This window comes from Eucyclogobius newberryi, unplaced genomic scaffold (genome assembly GCF_026437365.1).
Source record: "Eucyclogobius newberryi isolate DKJ021-1_F unplaced genomic scaffold, fEucNew1.0.hap1 SCAF_13, whole genome shotgun sequence".
NCBI classification, from domain to species: domain Eukaryota; kingdom Metazoa; phylum Chordata; class Actinopteri; order Gobiiformes; family Gobiidae; genus Eucyclogobius; species Eucyclogobius newberryi.
In genome coordinates, this window is record NW_027315757.1 from 29,392,309 (window position 1) to 29,410,547 (window position 18,239).

Below are 18,239 nucleotides of genomic sequence, written 5' to 3' on the forward strand. Positions count from 1 at the left end.
AAATCCAGTCCGTCTGGTTTGTCCTGTCCACAAAGCAGTGTGCTTCTACAAAAAAGAAGAAGAAAGAAAAAAAACATAAATAGTTCAGCCCTGCAGCGCTGTCTGTGAACAGGTTACAAGGAATTTTTGTGGCTCAGATTACTTTATTGTAACTATGAGGGTTTAAGTGATTATTATTCAATCTATTTATGGTTCTGACTTTTTTTTTTTCTTGATTTTTTTATTTTATTTGAAGGCCTTATTTGTAAGTTTTAAATGAGTAAATAGCAATGGTCCTAATGTTTTATCTTTCTGAATCTTTTGAAACTAGGCTGTGTGTTGCCAAGTGCTGAATGTATTTTTTTAAATTGTTTTAAGATAAGATAAGATAATCCTTTAATGTCCGCACAATTTCGTAGTTACAACACAGTCGATACAGGAGGAAAGGACAGATTAATAGAAGAACTCTTATGAACAAAACAAAAAAACTCTTATTAACAAAACTCTCATATCTTAATAGGGAATGGAGGGGGAAACCAAAAACAAGATAATAAAATAAAAAGACAAAGATAAAAATAAGATAATAATAAAATAAAATAAAGTAAAAATAGCTAGCAGAGGACTAAATAATACTAATAGTAAGTAAATAAACAAAATAAAACACTCTTATTTACATCAGTTGTATGCACATGAATATAGCCTTAATTGCTCGTGAGTACGACAGTAATTGCACATGAATATGACAGTATTGCACATGGTTAAATCAGTAATGCACATGTTCAGGACTTGCAATGTTTGTTATACACTGTCATTTTATAGGTTTAGTAGTGAAAAATACTACACAATACAGGAAGAAAACATAAAAACACAGACCAACACATGTGGTTCTCTTAAGCACCGCTAGGGGCAGCATACTCTGTTGCTCGCATTTTATCCTAACCCATATTTGGCTATTGTGACCATATATGGACTGACGCAAACGACGCACGCTGTAACGGAAAATGTGACCGTGTGCGGGAAAGGCAAACGCTAGCGTGAGTAGTCCTCGTTTCACTCCGGTTACGTTACACTGTCAGAACGAACTCCCGCTCGTGAATCCACAGACATCAACTTCACCATTAGAGTTGTTTTGGTGCCCACGTGGGAGGATTTAGGATGGGGCCCGCCAGAGTTTGACGTCGTCACCGCAAACGGACAGATTAGCCTCTCCCCTGCGCGTGAGTTGTCTGTAACTTTTATTTTCCTGCTGTTGTGAAACTCTTTACGTCTTCTCTCGTTCCTTTTCACACGGTACACGTTTCTTTTGCATTGCCCTTACAATAACAATAATCGTGGTTTTAAAAAAAAAGTTTAGTTTCACAAGGATAGTTCACCTTATCGAGTTTCATATTGCCTGAAAAGTCCATGGTTGAATGTAATATTATAGACTTTGGGTTGGCATAAATGCTTGTACAAAAGTGTGCAGATTGTGTGTTATTAATGGGTAATTGTGGTAATTATTGTCATGTGTTGAATGGAGATCATCTTCATCAAGCTCAAACTGAAAGTGTTTGTCCACTAGATGGCAGCAGAGGCTTGTTCTGTGCAGCTGAGGCCACTGTCACTCCTGAGGTGAAGGTTGAAAGAATGAATTGGCTCTTTGTGGTGTTGATAAATGATTGTTCTGCTTGTATTATGTAAGTAAATCAAGGTAATGTAATGTTGATAACAATGTCACGTTGTCAAGTCCAAATTGTGCAACAGTTTCCTTAGTTTACTGTACATCCATATTAAAGGCACAATGTGTATTATTGGCACCAGGCAAAGTGTGCCAGGTGCACTACTCTTGATGTTTTAAGTTAACTAAGTTTTAAGGATTGTTGTGTGTCTGATTGGCTTGAAAACACGCCTGACTAAAATAACCCCCAATTCAAACTGAAGCTGTTTCTGAACCATTTGGAGTGAACATGGTGAAGCGGACACTGTTTTGGCCTCTGAGGTCTGTGTAATTATAAGCGCTGCACAGAGGAAATATCACTCTAATTAGATCTAGAGACTTAGATCAAGTTTTTATTTTTAAGTCCAGGTATAATGTATTTTACAATGTTGTGAATTTTAGGCTCATTTTTAAAAATGTGTGTTTTGGAGTACTAACTGATCTCAATTCATCCCAGAATGATTGATTTGACTGAACATAAGTGGGTTATAGCTTTTCTTTGATGTTACACTCCTCAGAAGTTTGATTGTTGTAAAAAAAAACGAATATAACTACTAATATATTTACTTTATTCTGTAGGAAAAGATTCAGTTGTAGTCATCTGGACAACAACTGAAAAAACAAAATGTTTGGACTTTCATCCAAGTGTCATTCTCAATCTGGGGATCTAGTCTGAGAACTTGTTTTTGTAAAAACAGTGTCCAGATGACTACAACTTCATATTTTTTCTACAACTCCCAGACATAATGACTATTTGATAATAATAAAAGTATCACTGAGTTGAATAATGATATAGGGAGTGTTATTGTTTCAAGATAAAGGTTTCAAAGAATAAGCTGAAACGTGACTCTGAGGTTCAGTGACAGATGCAGGACTCTTCACTCTCCCTTGAGACTTGTCCAAAGGTTCACTCGTAACAATAGTGTGATTCCTCTTGTACTTGGGGCCCTCAGGGGGCCCTCATGTTGTGGCTGCAGAGCTCTTCTCCTCCAATAGCCTTGCAGCCGTCACAATCCCGGGCCTGGGAGCGGTGGGAGTGAGAGGAGTGAGAGGAACAGCTCAACAGCGATCCTTCTGGCTTTGTTACAGTCGGGAAGCCATTTTGGATCTGCTGCGCGCTGTGCGCCGAGCGTTACACTCCGTTACAACTTACGAACTTTGTTGCATTTTGAGCACACGCGCAGCACAGTCTTTGTTTTTGTCTGACCAGTGTTTTTTTTACCTCTGCGTTTTGGTTTTGGTGCGTCGCTCGCTCTTTGCGCATGTGACGTGACGCGCTGACGGTCCGCTGGATTTACGCTGCTAGAGAATAATCATAAAGCCTACATGGAGTCTAACTACGCGGGCAAGTGTTACTACTGCTTTACTGTGCCATCTCACGTCTTAGTTCAGCTGTAGTCTGCTAGATCATACGTTTGATTCGTTGGCTCCTTTGGCTCCAAAGTGTCTTGGCAGCCTAAATAACGCAGGCCTTATTTAGACCAATCCCCTGCGCTCGCTACGAAAATACACACAACATATACATTTGGCAGGTGTATTTGTTGCCTTTGCCGCGAGCGTGGCGACGTTAAAACGGTGTATATAGTGTGTAAATAGTCAGCCTACGTCGTCCCATAGCTGTCACTGGCGCTGTTGTCTGACTGCACAACGTCTAAATATAGGATTAGGCAACATGAGAGGGTCCTGGCAGGTCCCTGTGTGCAGCCAAAGCCACACTGACACTTGGACCGGGACAGTGGACTCAAAACTGCCTTGCGTGACAAGAATGTGCGTGAAACCGGTGCAAAAGCGACTAGATGCAGTGTGAAAGTGTCAGTAGTACACAGCTTTATCACTGTACATGCTATTCTTCTGTCTGCTGCTGAGCTCAAACTTTGTCTTACAGTAGTTATTCACCCATGTGCTCCTACCATTTGGCCACCCACCCAATAATCTGTCCAATCTGTGGACTTGGATGGGTTTATACATGAGATTTGTAGTGGTAGATGTGAGGAAAATGGCCCTCTGCTCTTGTATCACCCTGCAGAAGCTGTCAAAGTTCAAATTCAACCCGCCCGTGACCGTCCCAGTCGAGGATACGTTTTTGAAAGTGGCGCTGTCAAGCCGCAGCACATGCCATAACAACCCACACGCCCCGGTCTCCACATGTGGTGTATTTACATAAAGCAGGTTTGACTGGAGGCAGGCCAGTGGTTTCCCGCCTATTGCCCAAAAGCCCTGCCCCGCCCCGCCCCTCGCTGGCCCGACTTGGTTTCATAACACGGCTCTGCTCGGCGTGTGGAGCTCTCCCAGGGCAGGAACAACCCCCAGAGCCCAGTGCCTTTTTGGATTCAACGTGTGCGACTGCTGCGCCTTCGAGACCGCCTCGTAACCAGTTGTCGGAGATGGTCGACATCTGCTCGGGACAAGCGCGTATTCATCGCGAGCTCTACTGTCGTGTGTCCGTCAACAAGCCAGAGCCAACATGCGGCAAGAGGTCAGCACGTCCCGCCAGGATTACAGCAGGAGTCTTGTCTTCCTGCAGGAGAGGAATGTGCAGTTGTTTAAGAGCGGTGTAGTTGCAGGGGGATAGCACTAAACGGTTTGTGCTCAAGAAGCGGTTGATTTATTTGCGGATCGCTTTATGTACATGTAAAACAAAGGCTGAGCTCATCAGTTTGACCTGCTACTTAGAGATGTATTTGATGTATGTGGTCGGGAGCAAAGGAGCCAACATGTTGTACTTGTAGGTTGTTTCCTGAAATGGCATCCAGTTTTTAAAAAATATCGTCTTGTCCATTGAATCCCAACTCTTTCAGTCTAAACAACGAAGAATGAACATGGATTTTTCCCAATTGCACACATACACGCCGCCGCTGTGTGCTCCGGACAACACCGGCTATACTTACGCCCTCAGGTGAGTGCTCCCACTACTGCACCCAATACTGTCTTAACTTTGCATCCCGTGGAGCTGTAAGTCCTTCACTTCGTCTGCTCTTTTGTTTGGCCCCGGCTGAGCAGCGTCAATGAAAGAGAACGTAATGGGACTGGTCAGTTCACCACGTTCATTGAATCTGTTCGGTTATATAATAAGGTAATAACGTTTGGCAGCTTCGCACAGGCCGAGCGGTTTTTACTTGAGGATTCCTTTCGTTCTTTTTTTTTCTTTTTTTCTCCCAAATTTCTGTGTCGGTGGTTTGTGTGACTCAGCCTCATGATCTTTTGTTTATTTTTGCGAGCGGAGCGACCCAGGGCAGAAATCGTGTGCTCCCGTGTGAATAACTTTGAAAAACAACCGATTCGCTGTTGTTTTCCGCTTGCACAATCCGACATAGTCCTTGTATATCGCATGTAATTCGCATGTAATTCTAATATGTGTTGTCGAGTAGCTTTATTGCAAACTAGTTCAATGCCCACACTTGACTTGGGACACACATAAAGCATTGTTTGTGTAATATTAACATCGTTTTCACCAGGAGGGGCTCTGTGCATGAGGAAGATTATGGTCTAGTGTGGCTGTCACTTTGGCATTTCTCACTAAGACTATGTCCTCCAGATGACACTCATCTTCCAGGCTCTGCCCTATTTTACTTTATTGCTTTTCAACTTGTCGAGTCGTAAAACAAAACCCGTTGGATGCTTAAACCTGCCATTTCTTCGTGAAAGTAGTTTTAACAAGCCTATAGCTGTTTGAGGAATGCAAACCAACTTTCCAGGCGAATTTTGAGTCATTTCTAACAACAGGCCCCAACAGAAGTCGGTCATGAGCATGTTTTATGATATTGCCCGTCTCTGGTTGTGATTGATGCGGAGGTGTGGCAGCCTGGATCTGACCACCACATGCTTGAAGAAATGGGCAAGGACAAGATGATGAAGTGAAGGTGACTAGATTTATGGAACTCTTTGATGGCTCAAAGGAGAACAGAGCTTGTTTTGTTTCTCGAGCGCTGAAGCTACAACAGCTTGAGCAGTTTTGTGACTCCCCAAGGGCTTTTTTTACTGACACTCTTGATTCCCGAGGTAGTTAGTTAGTGTTGCAATAATAGGTTACGTTTCTTGAATAGAAATTGTGCATCCGTCATATCAAACGTCTAAAATAGAGGGCACTAGCAGAAGGCCCCAAGTCAGGTGACGAAAAACCGTTGGCCCTTTTGTTGGAGAGAATCCAAACTGCTGTGACTGGTTATGTCATAAAACTCATGAATCCTAATCCATTTCTGTTATTTTGTAGTACTACTGTCTTGAGCATCCATTTCAAAATATGATTCTCAAGTGGTGTCTCTGTATTATGTTAAATACATTTCAATTAAAAGTCTTGCATGCTGTGTTGCTGATATATCATGTATTTGATATTCGATTCAATCCGTTGTGTTTGGATCACAGTGCATTTTATTTACATTTTACATTACATTACAATATTAGCAGCTTTTAGTCCTATTTTCTTTTATGATTCTTTTCATTCATACAGTTTTCCTCTTGCAGCCCGGTGTGACATTCGGTACGCTACACGGAGTATGTGGGTTATAGTTACGTTGACTGTGTGTCTCCTGAGTGTTTATAGTGGTCTCCATGGTGACCACAACCACATGAAGCAGCTGTTTGTGTAGTGTAGTGTAGTGTGTGTGTGGTACAAATGTATGGGAGGAAACAGGCGGGGCATTGCTCTGTTTGAGGGCGGGACAACGTGGTGGGAGGGACAACATGGTGGGAGGGACAACATGGTGGGAGGAACAACGTGGTGGGAGGGACAACGTGGTGGGAGGGACAACGTGGTGGGAGGGACAACCTGGTGGGAGGGACAACGTGGTGGGAGGTACAACGTGGTGGGAGGGACAACGTGGTGGGAGGGACAACATGGTGGGAGGGACAACCTGGATCGTTGCAACATATTTTTCCAACCCAGAGAAATGTGCTAAATTTCTGACTCTTGAAATAGTTTATTGTCTTGGGGGAGAAAGAACTTATTGTTCAGTTTGAGCTTTCCAAGAGAAAAAAAGTGTTGATGATTCATAGTAGATTTACCATGGATTCCTGCTCCAACTGTGTAGATTTGTAACTAGAGCATTTAAGAGGGAGATGTTGAGGAAACAGCTCTGAACTCTGTGTAGTTGTGTCCTTTGTCAAAGAAGCACTTTTTTGCTTACTATGCAAATCCCCCAGAGATTTCAGAAGAAGAGCAATCTCATCCTGCTGCTCCCCATCGTCTTCAGGGGTCACCACAGGAAGCTGATTTGACGCCCATCCTCTCGCGATAAGGCGCAGTACTGTGACTGGAGTAGGCAGGGATTTGCACCGGTGACCCTCTGGTTTGTCGATGCACTTAACGCGAAACACACATCCGTTTATTTTAGGATGGAAATGATTGTGTGTGAGGCTTTTTGATGCACATTGTTCTTATTCTAGACCAGAGTTTCTCCACACAGTGTGGGAAGAGTCCAACTGCCAAAAGTTGTTATGTAATCCGCAGCACAGAGAGGACAGTTCTCCCTTCTGTAGCTCCCATCTACTTCTGACTGGTACACGCTCACTCTGCTGTGTCCACGTCTATTTATGTGTCACTGATATGGCCGAGAGGAAGCCATCTGCCAGAAGGTACAGACCGTTGGACATTTAGCACTTTACACTTCTGAAACTTATTGTTTAGCTCTTAAATGTTTAAGAAGTGTTGATTACAATATAAAACTTATATTGTTTTATATATACTGTTTATAATATATCATTTCAAGGCCGTTATTTCTTGCAATGAATATTTGAATATTGAATGACAAATTTAAGTTTGTTTAACATTTGTCCTGCCTGTACGTAAGCAGCATGAGGAGAATCAGTGTATAATTAGATCTCAGTGAGACGGAGTAATCCTCAGGCTTTAGAGCTGCTCTGAGGATCCACTGCTCTATACTGTTTGCCTTCAAATGGTGGTATTATGTGATGAGATTTGTCTGTGCAGACATCATTCACGCGCAGGAGCACCCATTGCATGAGCTTTCATAAAACAAACAATATCTCGACACACCCAAGTGTCCGACAGGAAGTTCATCCTCTGTCCTCCAATGGCAGAGCAGTGTTCTGTTGTGTTACTATGACCTTTGCGTAGCCTGTAAACAGTGGAGTCGGCTTAAACACAATGTCCACATTATATTCCCATGATGTTGGTTTCCTGGCATGGCGTACCTGTGTAGTTTGAGCACTTGTTGTGTCTTTAACTGCCCTGTTCCTTGTTGGTCAGGACAGATTATTGGCCTCTCTGGTGCAACTCTGCCCGGTGGGTGTGGTGACGTGAGTCATCAGCGCTCACTTCACATGGCAAACTGCTTTACTACATGTGTAGTGTGATTCTGCTTACCGTGCAGCAGACCGTGGAGGAGAACATTTTCACTATTTGCATATTTGAGAATTTTTCTGGGTAGTTTTTCCACAGAGGAACACTCCACTCTTTTGTGTAGTATGTCTCATGTGAGTGAGTCACTTCCTGGCCTGTTCCAGTGTCATTTAGAGGAAACGAGCTGCATGCTATTTGTGTTCCCTTTCGGGGGCTTTCACTTGCACGTTGCGGCTTTATTGGACTTTCAACTTTCAGCATCATAAATTTTAACCACGCATTTTTGTTTGTAGCTCCAGCTACTCGACGACAGCCCTAGAGTTTGAGAAGGAGCACCAGATTGCTCCTGTGTACGAGTCTCCCAGAATGTCCCGGAGGAGCCTGCGCCTGAAGAATATGGGACAGCTGGATAGCAACAGTGTGGTGGACAACTCGTACAGCCAGAGCAGCAGCAGCTACAGCAGCAGCACCAGGAAAGACACGCGGTAAGAGAGTGCAGTGTTTAACTATTCCCAGTTTTAAAATGTACATCATTTTGAACGCACTTAACTTTCTATTTCAGAACCCCTCGGAGCAAAAAGCAACAGTCAGCTTCCCGCTCATTGTCTCTGAGTCAAGCGCCTACACCAAGAGTAGCCCTGTCGTTTTCAGCTGCTAGTACCCCAGACAGCAGTGAACTTCACGAAACCAACACATCTTTTGACGCCTCGCTGCACTCCTCCGTTTTGGATCCATCTCAAGTCAGACAACGGAACGTCTCCACAATCATCACGACCACCTCCACTGCACACGAACACAGGGGTAAGTGTTGGACTAATCGCTCAAGTCCGTCAAACCATCTCGACCCGTGTGACATCAACTGTTCTTTTCAGAAAGGGGCGACCACAGCACCAGCGTCAATGGCGGCTGCAGTGCCAATTCATCAAAATCTCATACAGCGGTTGCCAACGGTTACTTGTGTGAAGACTGCGTGCACCACTCCTCCCAGAGAACAGGTGTGCTCACGACACAGAGGACATCTTCATCCTCCTCCTCCTCCTCTCGTGCACAAGAAGCCTCCACAGATGTGCTGTCCTCCTCGTCCTCACCGTTCACCAGTATTTACTCCAGAGACAGAAGTCGGAGGAACAAAACTGGTAAGAGACTTTATTAACTAAACACATTTTGAATAACTTTTTCTAATATGCAGCGTTATCGCCCGTATCTCCAGGTGTTCTGCGCTCTATATCTAACACTTGTATGAGCTGCAGCAGACAAACGCTGGCGTCCGTTGTGTCTTTATTTACCGTATTCTTCAACACCGTGCTCTGGGTCGGTTCACAAGCAAAGAGTCTGTCGGGGAAAGGTACAAAAGATACTCCCCAACTCTCTTTTTCATTCTCTTTTTTTTGACTCTGCTCTTCTCTTTCCCACGAGTGACTTTAAAGTGCATATGACAAGTATTCATGCTTTTTAAATGATTGCTTTGTAGTACGTGTGGTGAATATTCATCATAGTTTTACGTTATGAGAGTGCCAGTTTGTGAAGGAAATGTCAAGATCTCAGGAAGCAACGCCGAGATCTCAAAAGGAATAACTAATGTCAAACACAACATCTCCAAAATGTAGATGAAATGTTTTTACTTGTCAACTAACTATTTCATCCATCCACATTCTGTATAAACCAGGCTGTTCCCACAATGCTGCACCACACCCTTGTGAAAGCAAAGAAAACAAAAACACAGGCCAAAAAAAAACAATTCTACATTTGAGCAATATGAGCCATGTACTAATAACAATAACGTAAATAACAGTAAAATACATAAATGACACTCACACGGTGTTAAAAGACAAAATGAAAGTGGGTTTTAAGATGAAGTTGTGTAAATTAAGCCATTTTTCTCCCTTGTTAATAGTATGGTTGCTAGGAAATGTGTCATAGCTGCTCCTCGGGAGGTAAAATGGTCAAACTAGAGGAAACTGCATATTTTGAATCTAATCATGGTAACTACGTTGTGAGAGGTCTAGTCTAACCTGTCGTGTGCACTTTAAACCTGGTCACGATCCTGAGAATGGAACACCTCTAATTCCTTTCACATTCCTCGACTTGAGTCCTCTTCATCACTGGCTTCATTTTCCTTCATCTTTCTTCAACGCCGTTTGCTTTTGTTAACAAGTGTATGGGCCCATTGTGTCGCCAGGTGTTTTTTCATCCTTCTCGAGTTCAGTGGGACAGGCTCTGTCCTCCAGCGTCTCTCGACTGCAGTGGTTAAAACAATGCACTCTCCACAGAGTGCTGAGATACAACAGGAAAACTGTTCATGAAGAACAAGGTATCGGATGCTGCTTCTTTTGATGTGGCTGCAGAGAGACTCCTTATTGTCTTAATTCAATCACAAAAGCATGTTTCACGCCGGTAATGTTGTATATTTTGTGTGTTGCAGCGCACTCGAGCTTCTGCGGCAGCTTGAATGTGAAGGATCTGGCGACAGAAGATGCATCACACCTCAAGTTTAATGGTTCCTTATGTAAGCAAATGATAACACCAATGCATACCAATACATACTATTTACAATGCATGATGAGGGTTATTTTAAAGCTTGGGAGTGAAGTCACAGGTCAAATGGGGCATGGAGATTATTCTTATGAGCAGTGAATTCATGCCTGTGCATTTTTTATTTATTTTTTTGCTGCTCATTTGTTTTTTTCTCGCTTAAATACTGTTCAGATTTTTCTCAGCCAAACCAGTTCCTCTCATAATTGAGTAGTGAAATGAAAGGATTGCGTCGGTGACTAACTCCGGGCGCGGCCGTCAGAACTGTGAAAAGCAAAAGGGTGTGACGAGGAGCAGTGTTGTGACACATTCGTGCTGCACGTTCCTGAACAATATGTAGATGATTCAAATGTAGAGTTGTGAAAAAACGTCTTTACTCAGCAGATTCAGATTGAAACTAGATACTCATTTGAACAAGTGGTAAAGACACATTTTGACTAGACTTGAGCTATTTTCGAGACAGAAAAAAAGCGGAAACTAATATCTTTTTACTTTCTATTGTACAAAAAAAGAGTGTTTTTATTTTCTTTACGTTATATAGAGTGTCCAGCCTTTTCGAAATGTTATTATGCAACACTATTCAAATGAGTGGCACATTTTAATTTGGACTTATTCTGATATCTTGTCATATTTACATGTTTGCGTGGGCCGTTGTGCTCTTACGGTGGAAACAGGTGATGACTGTAAAGGAAAGCAGACTCTCTCCGACTCTCACGCCGTCCTGCACACGCACTGCTCCAGGCGCAGAAGGCTGGCAGGGGCCCTCTGGAGCGTCCTCGCTTTCACAGGTCAGACGTCTCTCTAGATGTGTTTTCTGCCGATTTTACTTAAAGCGAGTGAATATCGTTGTTGAATTCCACGGTGTCGTTCGGTTTAGGTTACTGCCTCCTTCAGCCTGGTTACTGTGTGGTAAACGCAGCTAAAGCTTTGGCCTCGGGGGTCGGAACGGCAACGCACAAGTCTGCCTCTCTGTTTTGGCTCCTGTTGGCGGCTCCAGGTGTGTAGAGAACATGCCTCAAGCTTTCTTTTGAAACGTTACTTATAGGTTTTCCATGTGTTCCCTCCTTTTTGTTTTCTTGACAGTGAGTGCCGGAAAAAGGCTCTTGTGGTTTCTTGCCTGTGGATGGTACAGTTTGGTCTCTCTAATGTCTCTTCTGAATGTGTTCTTTCTGACCAGGTAAGACGGTTATTGACACTTTAATGAGAATTCACAAGAAGATACACAAGCAAATTTAATCAATATGACTTCTCTGTATTATATTTTTAGCCTTCCCAAGCTCTGGAAGCTCCTCCTGCTGCTGTTGCTCCTTTTACCCCTCCTTGGTACGTAATGAAGCTACTGAAGTCGGACCTGAAGCTGTCACTGCCTGTCCACAGCATCTGACCGTCCATTCTTTTGTTGTCCTTTTAGCTCTTTGGTTGTGGGGTCCGTCCGCTGCTGTTCTGCTCACTTATCTCCCCGTCGTAAACATCACCGACTGGCGTGCAGCGTCTCCCATCGCTTTACTGTCTAACCAGAGGTCGACCCAGGAGTCTGTTTCCGTCTCTGCTCCTGCTCCTGCACCGGAGGCTCCAGTGGAGTACACTCCAGCCACTCCAGTGTCACAGGCACCGGTGAGTGACCTCAACTAAACTTAGATTAACATATGGAACACAAGCTCTTATGGGTAACTATGGGCAGAAGCATTCTTTTACAAACTCATTTATACAACAACATAACACTTTGTAACTGTGGTTCTAAAACTGTAATCAGTTTATTACTAATTCAATTTACCACATTCCATCTTTAACTGATATAATTTGATTTGATTGTCTTGAGCTGCCTTCACACTTGATGTTATTTGGTCTTAAATAGAACCGATTTTAGTCCCGATGTCGACTTGATTTGGTTTTGTTCTAGTCCTTGTTTAGTCCTGATCTAGTCCAGGATTAGTTTCTGGTTTAGTCTCAATTTGGATATGGTGAATGTGAAAATGAGAACGCACACTCTCTTAAGTCGATTTATTGACCACAGCAAAAAGGAGAAAACCTGGAGTGAGTTTGCTGCAGATTTGGGGGTGAAATAATGTATCGCTTTTTAAAATAAAGACACTGTTTACGAGTGTTTGCATGCATGGTCTTGTTGCCATCTCCTCTTGTGCACAGGTCAAACCACATCCATTCTCGACATATAAATCGTGCGTTGTGCGAGAACTATCGAGTGCTAAAGTCTCCTTGTCTCTCATTAGTCGGCCCCTCCTCCTGTGCTCCTCTCCGGTGTGGATTTGTCACGTTTGGAGCACGTGGAGCAGCAGCTGGCCCTCCTGTGGGAGCAGGTGAAGCAGGGCGACGCGAAGCTGGAGCAGTGGCACGGGGACGTTCTGGTCCTGTACGGCCGCCTGAAGGAGCAGCTCCATACACAGACCGACCGAGAGAGCCTGGGACTGTGGGTGTCGTCCCTCATGGAGCAGAGGCTCGGCGTGCTGCAAGGAGAGCTGCAGAAGGACGGGGCACAGCGGGCAGAGGTAGGCCTGACAAATAATGAACCGTGACCCGTTTGAGATGCACGTTCTAATCCTGCGTTGTTTTTTTTGTTGTGTATCGCGTCGTTCCCCCAGACGGCCGAACAGCACAAACAACAGCAGGAGATTCAGGGAGCGCGGCTGGCAGAGGTAGAGCTGCGTGTCAAAGCTTTGGCTGCCAGAACGGAGGTAAATGTGCTTGAATCAACAATATGGATTCGTTTTGGTTAAGTTCATTTCATTTAGCTTAATAAATTACATTGTTGTACTTGTTAGAAGCAGAGTTGGGTTTTTGTACTGAGAAATTGTGATGGATTGGCCAGCAGGTCAGAGCATATTGTGAACTAAATGATTCAGAGTCATTCACCGTCATGTACACTGTGAAAATATAGTTTAGACTCTACAATTACTTCCTTTGAATATTAGTAGTTTAGTCACCAATTGCACAAGTCACAAATGTAAAACTGTACTTGCTTGTGGGAAGAAACTCCGAGCAAAGTAGTTGAGACATGCGATTGTTGCTGGAATTGAAGAGTGACGTTTATGCGGGGCTGCATCTGTTACACGTTCTGTGGATTTCAGTAAAAACGTGTATTTTGTTCCCCACTGAAACTATGTGAAAAGCTGCTCTTGCATCAGCGTCGGACCTTGACATTTTGGCTTCTCTTGTGTTGTAGGAGGTGCAACAAAAACAACAGCACGTAGAGTCTGAGAGGGAGGAGAGCGGGAAACAGGCGTTCGTTGCGACTCCGGTCAGGTAAACGCATCTTGTGGAAATATTTCAACCTTTTACTGTCGGGCGGGTTGTGCTCTGTATTTTGAAAACCTGGCTCTCGCCTCCTGTCAGTGTGGGCGTGCAGCAGGACGACCACGACGCTCTCCTGGCTGATGTGAAGAGGCTGGAGTCGGAGCTGGGCAGAATCCGAGCCGATCTGCAGGGTGTGATTGGATGCAAGGGGAAGTGTGAGCAGCTGGACACGCTACGAGAAGACGTAAGCAAACTCAAATCAGATGCATGTTTTTGCCAAATTACCGAGGCTTTAATTACCTGCTTCTGGAAATACGTGGAGAGATTAACACTGCTTTGTTATTGTATTTCTGTTTATTGTAGGTTGGTAAAATGCTGTACATTATACTCTTGTAAATGATTAAATAAACAAACTATGATCAGGCAAGTCTCACCTTTGTATGTGCGGGGTGTAAATGCAGAAAGTTAATATTAAGATGAGATAAGATAAGCTTTATTTGTCTCATAATGGGGAAGTTCCAATGTTGCAACACAGATTAGGTACAGAAGTATAATAATAAAAACTCTTTTTAAAAAAAACTCTTGGCTGTAATATGGACAGAAAATATTGCACCAGGATGATTGACATTATGTCACAGTATTGCACATGATTGTGTTTGTCAAAGTGTCAAAAATAGAAAGAGGGACGGAATGTGCTGCATAAGGAACGTGAAGGCTAGTTTAAGTGGTCGAGTTTATTGAAGCTTAATTTATGAAATGAAATTAAACAAATTGTTGCCGTTTTTGGTTGTGTGTAGCTGTGTAGTGAACATGTTTTTGGTTATTTTAAGACAGAGTGTACGGAACCCTAGGTTTTCCTTTGCAAGTTGTAATTCTCCACCTCACAAGTAAATTAACTGCTTTAAATTTAAATGTGGATCTGTTTTGAACATGTTTGAAATTGCATGTTGAAAAGCTTATTCAGAATAAATTAATTGTTAAGAGTAATTTTTATTTATTTTTTGTTATCCCAGCTTTCCACCCAAATCTCGTCCCAGATCTCGTCCCAGCTCTCGTCCCAGATCTCCTCCGAGGTGTCTGCCCAGATCTCCTCAGAAGTGTCCGCCCAAGTGCGTAAAGAACTGCAGGCCCTGTTCTATGGCAGCGGTAACGAGGGCGAGGTCCCAGAGTCTCTGCTCCTGTGGCTGTCGCAGCACTACACCAGGACCCCGGACCTGAGGGCGGCTCTGGCCCAACTCGAGCTCAGCATCCTCCGAAACGTGTCGCTGCAGCTGGAGCTCAACAAAGCTCAGACCATGGGCGAGGTCCAGTCCCACGCGCAGAGCATCGTTCAGTTAGTAACGGGGACTGTCCAGCACTCTGCCTCCGCTGAGGGGCTCTCCGAGGAGGTGCCACTTTTCTCCTTTTCGTCGTGTGATTGTAAAAGGTGTAACCGTAATAATCTTAAGTCTTTGTTTTTTTGTCTCGCAGCACGTTAAAGTGATTGTCCAGAACGCTTTGAAGCTCTTCTCTCAAGATCGGACTGGCCTGGTGGACTTTGCGCTGGAATCTGGAGGTCAGTTTAGTGGATTTATACGACGCTAACCCTGCGAAACTATCTCGACAAGATTAGCCTGCCGTTTTTCCAGCCCAGGGTTTGTCCTCCTCCTCCACTCTTCTGTCACGGTTATGTAACATGGATGTCGGCATTAGTCAGGCTGGAGGACGTCAGAGTATTAGAAGCCTTTTAACATGGTGGACTCAATAAGCCTTAAGTTCTTTCTACGTCTCCTCAAACACTAGAAGGAAAATAACAGCTTTTCCACAGTAAATTACATAAACACAAATAAATGTCACAACCATAAATGTTGGGAACAATTTAGTAAGGAAATAAGATGATATACTTGGATTATGTTGTACTTAAAAACTATCGTGAGCATGTAAAACTAAATACAGATGACACATTGAGATTTATTTGATAGTTTGAACTCTACTCTTCAACTGCCTGTTTAATACCATTATAAACATTCACCATGACTCTTCAGGTGGGAGCATCCTCAGCACCCGCTGCTCTGAGACGTACGAGACAAAGACGGCCCTCATGAGTCTGTTTGGTCTGCCCCTCTGGTACTTCTCCCAGTCTCCTCGTGCAGTCATCCAGGTAAGACCATCCACTTCAATATGGGATCAGGAAATGTACAGCAATGTGAATATTCAGTATTTTACAGATGTATTGTTCTCCTTTCCTCAGCCTGACGTGTACCCAGGGAACTGCTGGGCATTTAAAGGTTCTCAGGGCTACTTGGTGATCCGGTTGTCTATGAGAGTCCTGCCTACGTCGTTCTGTGTCGAGCACATTCCCAAGGCTCTTTCTCCAACTGGAAACATCACCAGTGCTCCACGCAACTTCACCGTCTATGTACGTGACTTATGACAAACTGGTCACTTGTAAAGCTCTTGAGCCGACATTGGATTAAAGTGTTTTTATTTCATTTGAAGGGGTTGGATAATGAATATCAAGAAGAAGGAAAACTACTTGGGAACTACATTTACCAAGAAGATGGAGACTCGCTGCAAAGCTTTCCTGTCATGGTAAATGCTTAGCTTAATAATTAGAGCTTGGAAAATGAGCACGTTATCGCATTGCATTGCATTAACCCATGAATTATTTGACCCTGCGTGAAAGGAAGGAAATGTTCTTTGGGTTTTTCACTTTCAGCCTGTTCTTACGATGGAGGAGCTCAACTTGTGTTGGACAAAAGAAACAGCGGCCTAAATGTTGAATGGGCTACAGTTTATTGCAACACCATTAGTACGGCTGATTAAAGTCCTCCAGAGTGGATCTCTAGCATGGCATAAAATACTATATATATACAACCAATTTTATTCTTTGGCCTGTCAACACACAAGCTTTTATCATTGCAGACATGTTAAAGTGTTGCTGTATGTCTAAATTTACCATTTAAAACATCATAATTAACAGCTTTTGTTAAAAAAAAAAAAAAAAAGTAATGGATTCCTGACTCTGTTACTACTAAGTTCATAGGCATGAACTTGACATTGTCTTTATGTGTCTGTGCCAGGAGCCCAATGACAAGGCGTTTCAGATCATCGAGGTGCGGGTGCTGTCCAACTGGGGTCATCCAGAGTACACCTGCCTCTACCGCTTCAGAGTTCATGGAGAACCTCAACCACTATGAACCAGGCGCCAACATCAACTCATCCAAGGAGACATATCATCTGTACATAGCTGATGCCAACTGTAAAAAAAATCGATGAACGCTTTGATATATTTGGACATTTTTTATGCCAGAGAAGAAGGATCCAAATGGCTTTATGCATGTGTTTTGTACTGGAAGAAGAATCTATATAATATAAGGACTATGGAAGGACAAAAAACAGGAAATGAACCACAAAAGAAGCTACGTCTTTTCTTTTTTTAAATGCTTTTGCACTGAATTTGTGAGTGTTTTGAGACTCACTAACTGGCCAAAATCCACCCTCCAGCGTGTTGTGGATTTTCAGCCTGTCAGATGCATAAAAGAGGGTAAAAGCTCATCACTTCTCACGTTTTTGCCATTTGTATTCGCTTTGAAGCCACTACATTTTTGCCTAACACAATAGACATGCTACTTTTGTTGATTCTTTTTTTCATCTTCATTTCATGTTTGTAGAGGCAATACTACAATATACATTAGACAGGTGTTGAATGTTTCTGGAGACGTACTGAAAGTCTTCCTCTGTCCACAGAAACACAATGTAACCACTGACCTGAACTTTAATGAGGGTGTTTCTGTATTACTTTATTTATTATAGGATTGTGCACAAATCCCCAAATTGTATTGGCATGTGGCTTGCTAAGCTTGGTTTTACCTGCATCATGAATTTCAATGTGGTCTCTTATCAGACAGTCCAGTGCCTGGATTTTAAACTCAGAATCATTTTAAATGCTAATTAACTGTATGAGAGGGAAGTGAAGGGTTTGTGTTTATTTTTTCTTCTTTTAGTTTCTTACAGGAGGGAACTTTTCCTTTGGTTGGTAACTTTATCATATCCCTCTTTATGTTTAAAAATGTCAAGTATAATAATTTTACAGTTGTTTTTCACAACTTCTCATCTAAATCTTTCATCATAGTTGTTTTATTTGAAGTTAATCCTGTTTTTGTGTTTATAATGTAAAGAAATGCACTGTAAAAAGACAAATTGGTTTCTCACAATATTTGAGAAACTAATGTGTAGTTAATTTTGGTTGCAAAGATGAGAAAGGCTGAAATGTTATGTACAAAGTTTGTTCACAATGTTATTTATTAACAAGTCAGTTGGTGACCACAAATTATGAGTTACTGCAATGTATATTTTGTTATAAAAGCTGTTTTGTGCATTTTGGAAACATCTTGGGACTTTTTTAAGATATAAATTGCTATTTTTGTTCAGTCATGAGATGACTTAACTGCTTTGGAATATATTCCAATAAAGATTTTAAATACATTTTATATTGGTTTTGTT

The 18,239-nt window shown here is 42.7% G+C and overlaps 1 protein-coding gene across 6 annotated transcripts; it reads left to right on the forward strand.

The window, feature by feature from the left end:
• The first annotated feature begins 1,012 nt into the window (after positions 1-1,012).
• Positions 1,013-18,221, forward strand: sun1b (Sad1 and UNC84 domain containing 1b). 6 transcript variants are annotated; one of them, XM_072443339.1, is made up of 23 exons: positions 4,035-4,151; positions 4,474-4,571; positions 8,267-8,458; positions 8,536-8,774; positions 8,846-9,109; positions 9,184-9,318; positions 10,153-10,284; positions 10,396-10,479; positions 11,180-11,293; positions 11,383-11,502; positions 11,589-11,682; positions 11,773-11,828; positions 11,917-12,119; positions 12,734-13,009; positions 13,103-13,195; positions 13,684-13,763; positions 13,854-13,998; positions 14,768-15,142; positions 15,225-15,309; positions 15,779-15,894; positions 15,985-16,152; positions 16,233-16,325; positions 16,817-18,221. In XM_072443339.1, exons 1-23 carry the CDS (start codon positions 4,140-4,142, stop codon positions 16,931-16,933), a joined length of 3,291 nt encoding a protein of 1,096 aa, XP_072299440.1. In that variant the 5' UTR covers positions 4,035-4,139; the 3' UTR covers positions 16,934-18,221. The 6 variants fall into 6 exon arrangements, with proteins under 6 accessions (XP_072299444.1, XP_072299440.1, XP_072299442.1 ...); XM_072443341.1 differs by having other exon boundaries at positions 14,792-15,142; XM_072443342.1 differs by having other exon boundaries at positions 14,816-15,142.
• The last annotated feature ends 18 nt before the right edge of the window (positions 18,222-18,239 follow it).

What these genes read in the sequence shown, in the direction of transcription:
- sun1b (XM_072443339.1), top strand. An exon ending in AAGTCGGAGGAACAAAACTG is followed by an intron (nt 9,110 to 9,183) that starts GTAAGAGACTTT and finishes CCGTATCTCCAG; the next exon opens with GTGTTCTGCGCTCTATATCT. An exon ending in CTCCAGTGTCACAGGCACCG is followed by an intron (nt 12,120 to 12,733) that starts GTGAGTGACCTC and finishes GTCTCTCATTAG; the next exon opens with TCGGCCCCTCCTCCTGTGCT.